This window comes from Lytechinus pictus, chromosome 3 (genome assembly GCF_037042905.1).
Source record: "Lytechinus pictus isolate F3 Inbred chromosome 3, Lp3.0, whole genome shotgun sequence".
Lineage (NCBI taxonomy): Eukaryota > Metazoa > Echinodermata > Echinoidea > Temnopleuroida > Toxopneustidae > Lytechinus > Lytechinus pictus.
Window position 1 is genome coordinate 8,099,846 of NC_087247.1, and position 12,750 is coordinate 8,112,595.

Below are 12,750 nucleotides of genomic sequence, written 5' to 3' on the forward strand. Positions count from 1 at the left end.
GAAAAATGTATTAGAACACGATGATTCAGTAAGCAATCATACTACATTTGTATTTTGTTAATAACACAGAAATAAATAAAGTTTAACATATGAATTGGCAAACATAATACTAAATATAGTTAATTTATTTGTAAATGAATTTTAGAGACATTAATTTTGTTGAACGTGCGCAGCAAAGAAAGAAAATGTCAGTGTTACCAATGTGCAGAACTCAATATCTGATCAAATTTGCCCTTCAATAAAAGGGTTAATAGCAATTAAAAAATTTGTAATTTTGGGGTTTTGGAACTTAATAGCACTGAGTTGATTGTCTGACTCAACCAAACAACTTCATCATGTTGGAATTTAGATTCTAGGCCTACAAATAATATTCTCACTTCTTTCTCACCTGATCGGCAAGCAGGTGACAGTGAACTTAAGTGAGAATGTTGTTTGTATGTCAGAGAAATCGAGAGATAAAACCTTTGTGATGAAGTTTTGCAACGTGTACCGTCGCAATTTCTAGTACAATAATATGCCAATGGCAGTCTGTACTTTACAGGAAGAAGAAGATACACATCGCTTGTGTTACGCGCTTGTGATTACTGCCGCTGCATAGAGTATAAGTGCAAGTGACGCGTGTAGTGGTATCTTCAGCGGGGCCTAATATTGGATGTAACCACACGCGTGTGGCCGCATGCATGTGGCTGTATACACTGCATGCAGTGCTTTAAATTTCGCTGACCGGAGAGAGGTAAAGGGGACTGGGAACTTCGAAGCTATACTCAGGGCTGCGAAAATAATGCGACCAAAATACCACAAACAACCCCCCTCATGACAATCTGCAAACAATTTAACCATGTTTAGAAAAAATTCCCGCTCAATTGAGTGGAAAACCACAGAGAAAAGCGCCGTCAAACAAACGGAAGGACCCACAAGATTAGCCAAATTATAGTAAGGATAATTATTGTAGTCATCAGTACGATGATATAATGATAAATACTCTGTAAGATGGTTTTCCTGAAAAGTAATAAAGGATTCACCCTGCCTCAATATACAAAAATAATAAAGAAAAGAATTCATTAAATAAATTGAATTAAAATATATCATTATCAAATGAAATGACAATTCATCAATGATAAATTGTATCCAATGCATTTATTTTTTTCTATGTAATGAATTTTCAGGTAAATTTTCCTATGTGTACAATAGCCCACACTCCAAGGCTACCAGAACATTGCATCGAGTATGCAAAGGTTTTACTCTGGCCACAGGAAGAACCATTCGGTGGTAAGTAAGACCATATCATGCATTAAACAGTCTGATTATCTCTTTTCTGGGGGAGAAGTAAGGTTTCAAAATGTTTCAGGTTATTTTTATTTTTTCAGGCTTTGAAATATGCAAAGGTTTTTATTACAGATGCATTTGCACTTTGATCACTTCCACTTGGAGAGGCGCTACATGGGGCAGCGATTCCCCCCTCCCCCTCTAGATTTTGCAAGTAGTTTTAAAAAAGAGGAAGAAATGAGGATAAGAGAAGATATTGGATTTCAGTAGCTTATAACTATTGTCATTGGCAATCGCCATTGTTTCATGAAATGCTCCCCAAAATTCATTATACATCTCCTTTTTTTTTCGTGGCTTTGTATTTTTTGGCAGCTGGTGTAATCATTGATGGAGATGACCCTTCGCACGTTCAGTGGATCTTTGAGAAGGCACAGTTGAGAGCTGATGAGTTTAATATCAACGGGGTTACCTACAGGCTTACACAAGGTATCATTTCAGACACCACATTTTATTTATTTGATACTTTTATTACTGTGGAGGAGCAAATACATTTATTATACATGTCTCAATATTTTTGCCAACCCATGGTATTTCAACGGAGTTACCTACAGACTCACATTCTGTTTATCTGTTACTTTTATTGTTGTGGGGGGGTTAATGCATTTGTATTGTTTCAATATTTTTGCCAACCCACGGTATGTAAATGCCAGAGGCATGTTTTGGAAGATTCCATGACATTTGCTTTGACGACAGTTGTGCGATGGAAAATCTGCACGTTAAGCCAAACATGGTACCTAACCTAAACTGAATAAACCCTAATCCTTATCTTTACAATATTCTGAAACAAAAACTATATTACAAATCCTAACTCTAACCCTATGCCCTCTGAGATATTAAGACCCAAGCAAATATTGTGTCACCATTTTGGGGTTGTCTGTCAGTCCGTCCATTTATTGGTCTCATGATGACTTAAGCTCTGTCAGATGATCATCTTCAAACTTGATTCAATTATGAGTATATGTCTGTAGGAGTGACAAAGATCTGATTACATTTTGTGGTTGTAAGGTCAAAAGTCATCCAAGGTCATTGTATTCATGGAGATATCTTGTTCTGGAATAACTTAGAATCACAGTAAGGGATCAACTTCAATCTTGGCTTATGTATGTATATATAAGTGAAGAGGATCTAATTCAACCTTTCCTTACTCTTGGTCTTTCTTTCTCTTTATCCGTTTCCTTTATCTTTTCCGTTCGTCTGTTCCTCCTAGGTGTTGTGAAGAGAATAATCCCAGCAGTAGCGTCAACCAATGCAGTCATTGCAGCGCAATGCGTCACCGAAGCTTTCAAAATTGCAACAAGGTAAACTAAACTTAAAGACAAATATACTTTGAAAGGAAAGAATCGTACATCTTGACTGTCAGCCGTTCCCTTAGATGATGATAGCATTCCGCTTTTATAAAGATTATAATACAATGGAAAAATGTCTCTTAGTACTAGAAGATATCAATAGACAGGGTTCCCAGCCCATCAGGGAAAATTATTTCATTTTTTTCCAGTCAGGGAAAAATCAGGGAATTTGATAAAAATATCTTAAATCAGGGTATAATGCATCAAATGAGGAATAAATCAGGGAATTTTGATCAGCCCAAAAGTTGAAAGCACGGTAGTCAGTCAGACTCTGTTGTATTTTTGTTGCATATCAAAACATCCATTGAATGACTGGTTATGGTGGTACTAATTAGTTTTACATTTTTGTTTTTATACTGAAAATGCATTTACTAAATTCACTGCAACAACGTAGAAAACATGTGAAACTGGGAATGGGTTTAAATAATTATCAGGGAATTTTTAAACTTCATCAGGTCAGGGAAAAATCAGGGAATTTTGTTTTCTCAAAAAGCTGGGAACCCTGATAGATGTGATTGTTTACATCTGCGACCGACATTTAATGTCACCAGGGGGCCGTTACATAAAGCTGTTCGTAAGTTAAGAGCGACTTTAAGAACGACTGGTGAACCTTTCTTACGCGCTAAACCATTGCCAATTAACATTTTGGTGCATATACCATTTACCACACGAAAGGGTCACCAGTCGTTCTTAAAGTCGCTCTTAACTTACGAACAGCTTTATGAAACACCCACCAGGGCTCAAAACCTCTGCATCAATTAGTCTCTTGCTCCATCTAGTTGGGATTACAGGCACACACCACAACCAACACCCAGTGAAGGTGGTGGAGGGACTGTTGATCTTCATTTGAATTGTTCCCCTACTACTTCTTCTGTCCGAACTTGACATTCTGCATTATCGTTATGAATATGATTAAACAGTCCTTTTTGGAATAGTCAATATCTGAGGAATGCGAGTTACAATCGACAAGACCTGGGGAGAGTTTCATCAACATTTTCATCCGACAAGTTGTCAGATCTGACAACTTCCCTTGATTTTGATTGGCTGAGAAGCACTGTTCCTATCGCAACTGTCAGATAAAATGGGACTTGTCAGAAAAACATCCGACAAGTCCTTTCATAAAACGCACCCCTGATTGAATTTTTTGTTCAGCTTTGCACATTGACACTGAGTTAAAGATGGATCTGTATTTTTTTTAGAAAAGCTCCATCAACATAACTTTATATCATGATAAAATCAACAAGTTTATAATGAAAATTGTTTTGTATGCGTGTCAGTTGATTTATACAGGTTTGATTTTATGATGTGTTTCTTTTCCTTTTTAGTTGCTCCTTCCCTTTGAAGAATTACATGGTCTTCAATGACACAGATGGCTTATACACATACACATATGAGGCTGAAAGAAAGGTATCATTTCAAACTCCATTTGAACACTCTTTGAGGGCATTGCTAGAATCTTGCAAACAATTTCAATTTTTATGGAGATCCCAGATTCAATTTGTGTCCTAGATGGCTACTCCATTATGTAAATTCTATGGTTTGAACAGATAAAAAATATCACACAAACGAAACAGTGAAAATTTTATCGAAATCGGACAAGGAAGAATGAATTCAATGATTTGCATTATTTCGGTGAAATAGTTCTATGCATGTCCTCATCAATATTCAATGCGCAAACTGATGATATCATATCCCAACTTGTTCTTATGTATTTTATTACATAAAATTTTGCTTATTGATCTTTTTTCCTCCAATAACAAAAAAACAAATGGATTGACAACTGATTTGATGCATTAGATATTCATTGCTTCAACTTATTTTGTTATAAGGGTTACATATCATTATCACCTATATGAGAATATTTTAAAATTATGATTTTATGTCATAACATATTGAGGAAGGTGGGGATTTGACATCACCAGCCCACTTAATGAATATTCATGACGACATGCATATAACTGTTTTTACAAAATATTGCTAAACTTTAAAATTAAATAACTTCTTTGTAATCAGATTTTGATGAAATTTTCAGCTCTTTGCTCAGTGAGTTTTACTCTTTATTTAGATATAATTATTTTCAGCCCGGAGTACCCCTTTAAAATGATTGTGATTGATTTTTTTTTTTTTTACACTTTAGTCCTATCATGAATAGAGGAAAACATCAATACAGTGATTATTAAGCCACTTGATGACAAAGCTCGGCTGCTATTTAATTCAATACTTCAATTGGGGAATATCATTGTTTTATCCTATTTTACTTAGTAAACATATTATCTATGAAAATTCGAGGAACTACAAGTGAAATTAGTTTATGCATTCTTCTAATTTTCCATTTTTCCCACAATCAATCGCTTCTTTTGTCCAATCATTCATCCATATATTCATCAAATTTTTCACTCTTTTATTTACTTATTTCATACAGGAAGACTGTATGGCTTGTAGTAGAAAAACTCAGACTCTAGAACTACAACGTGATGCTACATTACAAATGCTAGTCGACCATCTCACTGAAAGTGCCACATTGTAAGCTCTTCATTGGTTGCTTGATTAATCGATTATATAATTGATTGTCTATTTGATGATGGCTTGCTTGCTTGAATGTTTGTTTGATTGAATGATTGATTGCTTAAAGGATTGGATTGCTTGGTTAATTTATTGCATGAGTGATTCTAAAATTGATTGATTAATTGCCAGACCAATCAATTGATTGCATGATTGATTGATTGCCTATTTGATGATTGCTTGATTGCATGATTAGTTGATTGATTGCTTGATCAATTGATTGGTTGCATAATTGGTTGATAATTTGCTGGATTGATTGCTTGCTTGATTGATTTCCCAATTTATTTCTTTTAGCTAGTTTGCATTCTTACAATTTTTTTTATACTATGTTAATATTTATGTCTTACATTGTAAAGCGCATAGAGAGGGCTTTCTATTGTGCGCTTAAATAAATGTAGTAATGTAGTTAAACCTCAATCAGTCAATCAATTTATCAATCAATCCTTTTTGTCTCACCTGCATAGCAGAGTGAGACTATAGACACTACTTTTCCGACGGCAGCATAGAATCGTAGAAAACTTAAACAAACAATACAAAAGTTTTTGTTCATTACATATGTACTAAAGGCTATCCTTGTATACATGTACTTCGAACTTGCTATGTACTTTTTTCTCCCTTTCTGTAATTTGCTCTGAAGCGCCTTGAGCATCTAATCGAAATGGAAAGTGCACTATGCAAATTCTATGTATTATTATTATTAATAGTATTAGTAGTAATTACTCCTCAATAATTGACCTTTTTACTTTTTGTTCATTACATATGTACTATAGGCTATCCTTGTATACATGTACTTCGAACTTGCTAGGTACTTTTTTCTCCCTTTCTGTAATTTGCTCTGAAGCGCCTTGAGCATCAAATTAAAATGGAAAGTGCACTATATAAATTCTATGTATTATTATTATTATTACTATTATTATATATTATTATTATTATCATTATTGTTATTATTATTATCATCATTATTATTATTATCATCTTTATTATTATCATTATTATTATCATTTTATCATTATGGAGCGTTGTGGCCCAGTGGATTAGTCTTCGGACTTTGAAACAGAGGGTCGTGGGTTCGAATCCCAGCCATGGCGTAATTTCCTTCAGCAAGAAACTGATCCACAGTGTGCTGCACTCAACCCAGGTGAGGTAAATGGGTACCAGTAGGAAGTAATTCCTTAAAAAGCTGTGTGCGCTATGAACGCCTGGATATGTGCGCAATATGAATACCCTATATTATTATTATTATTTTTATCATCTGTATCATTATTATTATTATTAATGTGTTATTGCAGACAAATGAAAGCACCTAGCATCACAACGACCATAGATGGAAGGAATAAAACCCTTTACATGCAAAGTGTGGAGTCTATCAGGAAAAGAACAAAGGAAAATCTACCAAAGAAATTAACAGGTCAGCCTCACCTTTAAGTTGCCAAGTTCAAAGTCTGTCTTAATCTTTGGCAAAGGGTCAACAATGTGAAATATACTTGAGAATTATCTAACATGGCCATCTTACTGAAGTGTAGTAGCCCTTGATTTTTTTTATAGCCAATTCCCAAATATTCGATTCTTATGTATCTAGCACCCCCTCTTGGCAATGTTTTTTTTTTGGGGGGGGGGGCTTCTTAAAGGGGAATGAAACCTTTGGAACAAGTAGGCTTGTGTCGAAACAGAAAAATCAAAGAATAAGGACAAAGAAAGTTTGAGAAAAATCGGACAAATAATGAGAAAGTTATGAGTATTTGAATATTGCAATTACTAATGCTATGGAGATCATCCCATTGGCAATGCGACAAGGATGTGTGATGTCACATGTGAACAACTTTCCCTTTGATGGACTATAAAATACCCCCAAAATGTCTCTTTTTGCTTTTTCTAATGGTGATACAAACTCTTTATTCATGATGTATTCTTTAAAAATCTGTATTACATGCCCTCCTATAGAAAGAACACATGATCTACTGATAGATGTGATAAAAGAGGCAGTTTAAGTGAAATAAATACTATTGGTAATGGGGAGAGTTGTTCACAAGTGACATCACACATCTTTGTCGCATTGCCAATGTGAGGATCTCCATAGCATTAGTTATTGCAATATTCAAATGCTCATAACTTTCTCATTATTTGTCCGATTTTTCTCAAACTTTTGTGGATCTATTTCTTTGATATTTCTGTTTTCACACAAGCTATCTTGATCCAAAGGTTTCATTCTCCTTTAAAAAGCACTTTTTCAGCATTTATCTTACAATTCAGTGATTGGATGTCAAGAAGCTTCAGACACTGATTACGTCCTGAAATTATCAGCCCATTCAATGCTTTGGAATAGGTTTTATTACAAAAAGGAAAAAAACAGTAGATATTTTATTTTGATATATATTTTGCAAAATTTATTCTGCAAAACAAGTTTTCATTTCATATCCTCTCACAGTATAACTGTTGCACAGCATAGACATTTGTATAATCTAGTAATAAATTGAACAAGTGATGGTCATATTTTAGAGGATTACAAAAGCTAAAGAAAGGCCAAGGCACAATTTTATGAAAGTTGTCAGCTCTTTGAAATTATTATTTTCAGACAGTTACTACAGTAACAGTTTGGAGAAAAATCTGTGATTCGATTCCTGGCCTGGCACCTACATCCTTTAGCAAGGCATTCCATCTACATTGCTCTTTAATCTTACATTGCATGGAAATACTGTAGGCATTGTTAGTGCTGCTCTCTAGGTGATTGAAATGGGTACCTGGCAGGATTAAGTCCTTGAAGGCACCAAGCTAGTGCTAGGGAAATAACAATAGTGTGCCTCGGAATAGAGTATATCTACATGAATATTGAATAGGAATATTCCCATTTTGGGTAAAGGAGAATTAATATTTTGACACGAATGTTCCTATTTCTGGAAGTTTTGTGGTAATTTGTTCCTATTTTTGGCTCTTAGGGTTGCAGGACGGCGCTATACAATTACCTATTATAAATAGTAGTAGTAATATAATAATGGATTTTCCTTCAAGTAAATTTCATATTTCTAATTATATTTTACTCCCCTCCCCCTTTCTTTCAGAACTTGGACTGTCCAGTGGCAATGAATTAGCAGTTGCAGATGCTACAACTCCTTCCTGTCTAATCTTCAAACTCAAACTCACTGAAAAATGAGAGGTTATTGAAACAGTCTATAGATTTAACATGAATTGGCAGGCAAGCCAGGATCCGATGACCGGGTAATTGTACTTCTCTCCAGTGCTTTGAAACGTTGTTGCAATGTAAAGCGCGATTTATAAAGCGGAATAAATACTGTTATTATTTTGGTATGTCTGAGAATATGTCCCATTCTCGGTCTGAAATGAAAACAAATTAACTTTTATGAAGATGTCACCTTGTAACCATGGGAACTGTTTGTATGACATGTAGTTGAGTGGACATAGAAATGTTTATTAAAGGATTATCTGTTTGTTTTATGTGAATGCTCAGAAAGCTTGAATGCTTGTATTAAAGCAACCAGAAGACAGATGGCTTGGATCATTCGTGAGGGTCAGGGTAATGAGGAATGAAGCTTTCTCAAAGAACATTAGCACAGTTACTTAGTTTTGGACTAAGGTTGCAGGAATAGAAGACCACCACTGTACCAATAGAACTTGAAGGAAAATGGATGTGTTCCAAGGTGCTTTAATTATCTCTATGCAAATGTATGAATGTATGATGGATCAAGTAGTTAGAAGAACAGAGTTCACAAAGAATACCCCTTTGGAATTGCATAGGCTGCATTCCGCTGCAATTTATTCAATCTGTGGAAGAAACAGAAATACATGGATCAATATTTATCCAATATGTGTGCAGATAAATGCTGACGTTTTTTAAGTTACAATGACATCAATTTATTTGATAGACAGGAATAACCGTCGTTTTGGGGGATTTCTCAAAAAATTTCTGACATTTCACTGTCAATCCCCGTCCATCAACGGTAGTACGTTGGTGCGAGCTTGCAGGTGTAATCATGTCGCCCAATTCGGGCCTATATGTACTGTCTAGACTTCTCTATCTAATTTACAGTATATCACTATAGAAACTACCTAACTACTCTCTTGAATATATAAAGAATCTAGACATATGAACAAAAAGATTAAAAAGTGTGGAAATACTACGTTACCAGACCTGCCAACCAGTACGTTTTAGCCGTATTTAGTACATTTTTGCAACCAAAATACGGCAGTACGTTTTTTTTGTTTTGTTACTAAATCGTAATTTATTGAGAAAAATAATCTCTATATGTCTCTATTTCATAAAACGTACACAAATATGGTTATTAGATCAATGTAATTTCAGGTAACTTGTTTTTTTTTTTCATCTGCAAGAGCAGTGCGCATTTTAGCTTGCATGCAGCTTGAGCGCCGCGATGAGCGAGTGTGCCAAGCATTTTATTATGAAATACACTTTTGTGGGGAAAAATACATTTTTTTTAATCACAGAATACAGTTTTTCATTCCCAGAGGTTGGCAGGTCTGCATATTTATCTCACACGGTAAAAATACTGATTTTTTTTGTCAAAATACTGATTTTGGGGGATAAGAATACTGAAAATGCAAAATACAACTTGGCAGCTCTGCGTTACCGATGATATATATAAAAGAAAACATGTATATAGTAAGTCAATCCAGTAAGACCAGTTGAACAACCGACAAGACCAGTAGGAATTGCCAGTAACACCAGTAAGATAAATGGAGTGGATACCAGTAACCAGTTATCCCATTGAGACCATTAACAAACTCTAGAAATCAAGACCTAGATAGAAAATGATGAATAAATACATTAGAAACTGACATTGTCAAATCCCCCCAAACAAGAGAAAAAAGCCAAACATTACCCACCTTATTTCACCACACAGGGGTTACTAACTCAGGACAAGGTTATATCATAGCCTTGTACATTGGATAAGTGACCTAGACTAAGTATAACTCTAGATCTAGTACAACTACAAGTTAGAAAGAATTGTCGAGCTCGCGCACCATCATTTTCGTGAAAGTAAAACAAACACACAGAAAGGCATTGGTGGGACCACAATATGAGTCTTGTCGCACAAATTTCATACCTCTCACTGTTGCTCCAATACCATTCCGTATCAAGGCAATATAAATATACAGGCCAATATGCACAAGTAATATCATTATTTTCATTTCATCGGCTCAAATACTTTCAAAAACTACTTACCGTCGGTTCTTCGGTATTCGTCTCCATCTTCGCTCAGACAGCAGCAGCAGAAGTGCAAACGAGATCGAGATTCTTAATGTTTTTCTTTGCCGCTAGTTTGGGGCGGAGCCTAATTGGTCAGTAGGCTCGTCCACTACGATGTAATAAATAAAGCCGTCTGACAAGATGTCAGACGGCCGCTGCGAGCTTCATGAAACGGTTTTTGGTCAGTTCTGACAAGTTGTCAGACGATGACGTAGTTGTCGGATCTGACAAGATGTCAGACAGGAAATGTTCATGAAACGCCCCCCTAAAATTCCAGTTACTATTCAAGACCAGTTTAAAGGGGCTTTCACACCAAAGGTTGCGTAGAGTTGCGTAGGGAGTATGCGAAAATTTGCTGCGTACTCATCGGCGTAGTCCCTGCGTAGGGGAGCATAGTGGTACGTAGAGTTGCATAACTTGTCTACGTAGCGTTGTGTATGGCTTCTTTGCGGAAACAAAATACAGTAGGCCTATATCATTCCCTGCTTTATAAACTTCTCAAGCAACTCTTTGCTGCTGTCCGGAACACTGTACTGCTGTGAAGTAGGATAAAAATATAATGAGTTGTCTGTTAAAGGAGAATGAAACCCTTGAAACCAGCTGAATCCATATCAAAGAGAAAAATCAAAGGAACACATTGTTGAAAGTTTGAGGAAGATTGAATGAATAATAAGAAAGTTATGAGCATTTGAATATTGAGATCACTAGTGCCATGTAGATCCTCCCATCGGCAATGCGACCAAGATCTGTGATATCACACACGTACAACTCCCTCATTACTTTAGTACTTATTTCACTTATATTCTCACTTTTATAGAGTCTATCACAAGGTGAGGTGTTCTCTTTATGAGATGACAAGTACAGAGGTTTCACAACATTATATCATTGATGAATCGTTTGTCATATGATTAGAATGAGCAAAAAGAAATGTTTTGGGGTATATTTTCAGTGTCCAAATGGGAGAGTTGTACGTGTGTGACATCACAGATCTTGGTCGCATTGCCAATGGGAGGATCTACATGGCACTAGTGATCTCAATATTCAAATGCTCATAACTTTCTTATTATTCATTCAATCTTCCTCAAACTTTCAACAATGTGTTCCTTTGATTTTTCTCTTTGATATGGATTCAGCTGGTTTCAAGGGTTTCATTCTCCTTTAAGTCCATTCCAAAAAGCTGTTATTCTTCGGCATTTAGAAGCCCTAGAAGCACTAATGGCATTGCATGAATCTTGGGATGACCTTGAAAAAAGAAGGAAGCAAGCTCTCATGAGAATTAGAAGATGAGTGTGGGCCCGACCTTGGCTTTAACGGAGGCCCTTGCTAGGGCAATATGAACGCTTGATGAAGGAACTGCATGCCGAGGATGTAACGGCATTTACCAATTTCATGCGGATGGAGTCCCAGGCTTTCCATGAACTCTTGACCTACACGAACTCTTGAACCACAGTTGACAAAATAACAATAACTTCAGGACTCCTGCATGTTTCTTATACCCCTCTCTCTCTGTCTTCCTCTCACTTTGCTAGGCCATGAAGGTTACTTCTCCTTGGGGCGGGTGTGTTTGTTTACTTAAAGGAGAATGAAACCCTTGAAACCAGCTGAATCCATATCAAAGAGAAAAATCAAAGAAACATATTGTTGAAAGTTTGAGGAAGATTGAATGAATAATAAGAAAGTTATGAGCATTTGAATATTGAGATCACTAATGCCATGCAGTTCCTCCCATTGGCAATGCGACCAAGATCTGTGATGTCACACACATACAACTCCCTCATTACTTTAGTACTTATTTCACTTATATTCTCACTTTTATAGAGTCTATCACAAGGTGAGGTGTTCTCTTTATGAGAGGACAAGTACAGAGGTTTCATAACATTATATCATTGATATTTGGCAGGATCTTGGATTGGATGGAGCCACGTGGCTGAGGGTTTCCTCCCCTTTTCTTTATGTGAGCGTGTGTGTGTGTGTGTTGTATGCAGGAGGGGGGGGAGGGGCAAAGATATTTGTGTTTGTACGGGGATAAGGTTCTAATGTGCGTGTGTACGAGTGAAGGGAGAGTGAGAGGGGGGGGGGAGAGGGAGGGAGAGAGAGAGAGAATTGTGGCGGGGGACCTTCAGCTGCCTGACCTCATTCTAGTCCGATTTTTTTATTTGGCTTCTGTTCTTCAGGGCGGTCTTTTTTGTTGCTATCTCGGCGCTTCCCTCTTGAAAACTTTTAGATAATTATAATCTTATATCTGCCTCTTTTTTATTGTAATGTTTCATGATTTTATGCTTTTTTCATCATGCT

The 12,750-nt window shown here is 36.1% G+C and overlaps 1 protein-coding gene across 1 annotated transcript in view; it reads left to right on the forward strand.

The window, feature by feature from the left end:
- LOC129257896 (NEDD8-activating enzyme E1 catalytic subunit-like) overlaps window positions 1-11,368 on the forward strand; it is a 33,974-nt gene extending 22,606 nt beyond the window's left edge. Inside the window, exons 9-15 of the mRNA XM_064096279.1 lie at window positions 1,167-1,269; window positions 1,639-1,752; window positions 2,534-2,624; window positions 3,998-4,079; window positions 5,095-5,195; window positions 6,524-6,642; window positions 8,291-11,368. Coding sequence (XP_063952349.1) covers window positions 1,167-1,269; window positions 1,639-1,752; window positions 2,534-2,624; window positions 3,998-4,079; window positions 5,095-5,195; window positions 6,524-6,642; window positions 8,291-8,382 — 702 coding nt within the window. The 3' untranslated portion in view covers window positions 8,383-11,368. The remainder of the gene's footprint in view (window positions 1-1,166; window positions 1,270-1,638; window positions 1,753-2,533; window positions 2,625-3,997; window positions 4,080-5,094; window positions 5,196-6,523; window positions 6,643-8,290) is intronic.
- Window positions 11,369-12,750: the final 1,382 nt, after the last annotated feature.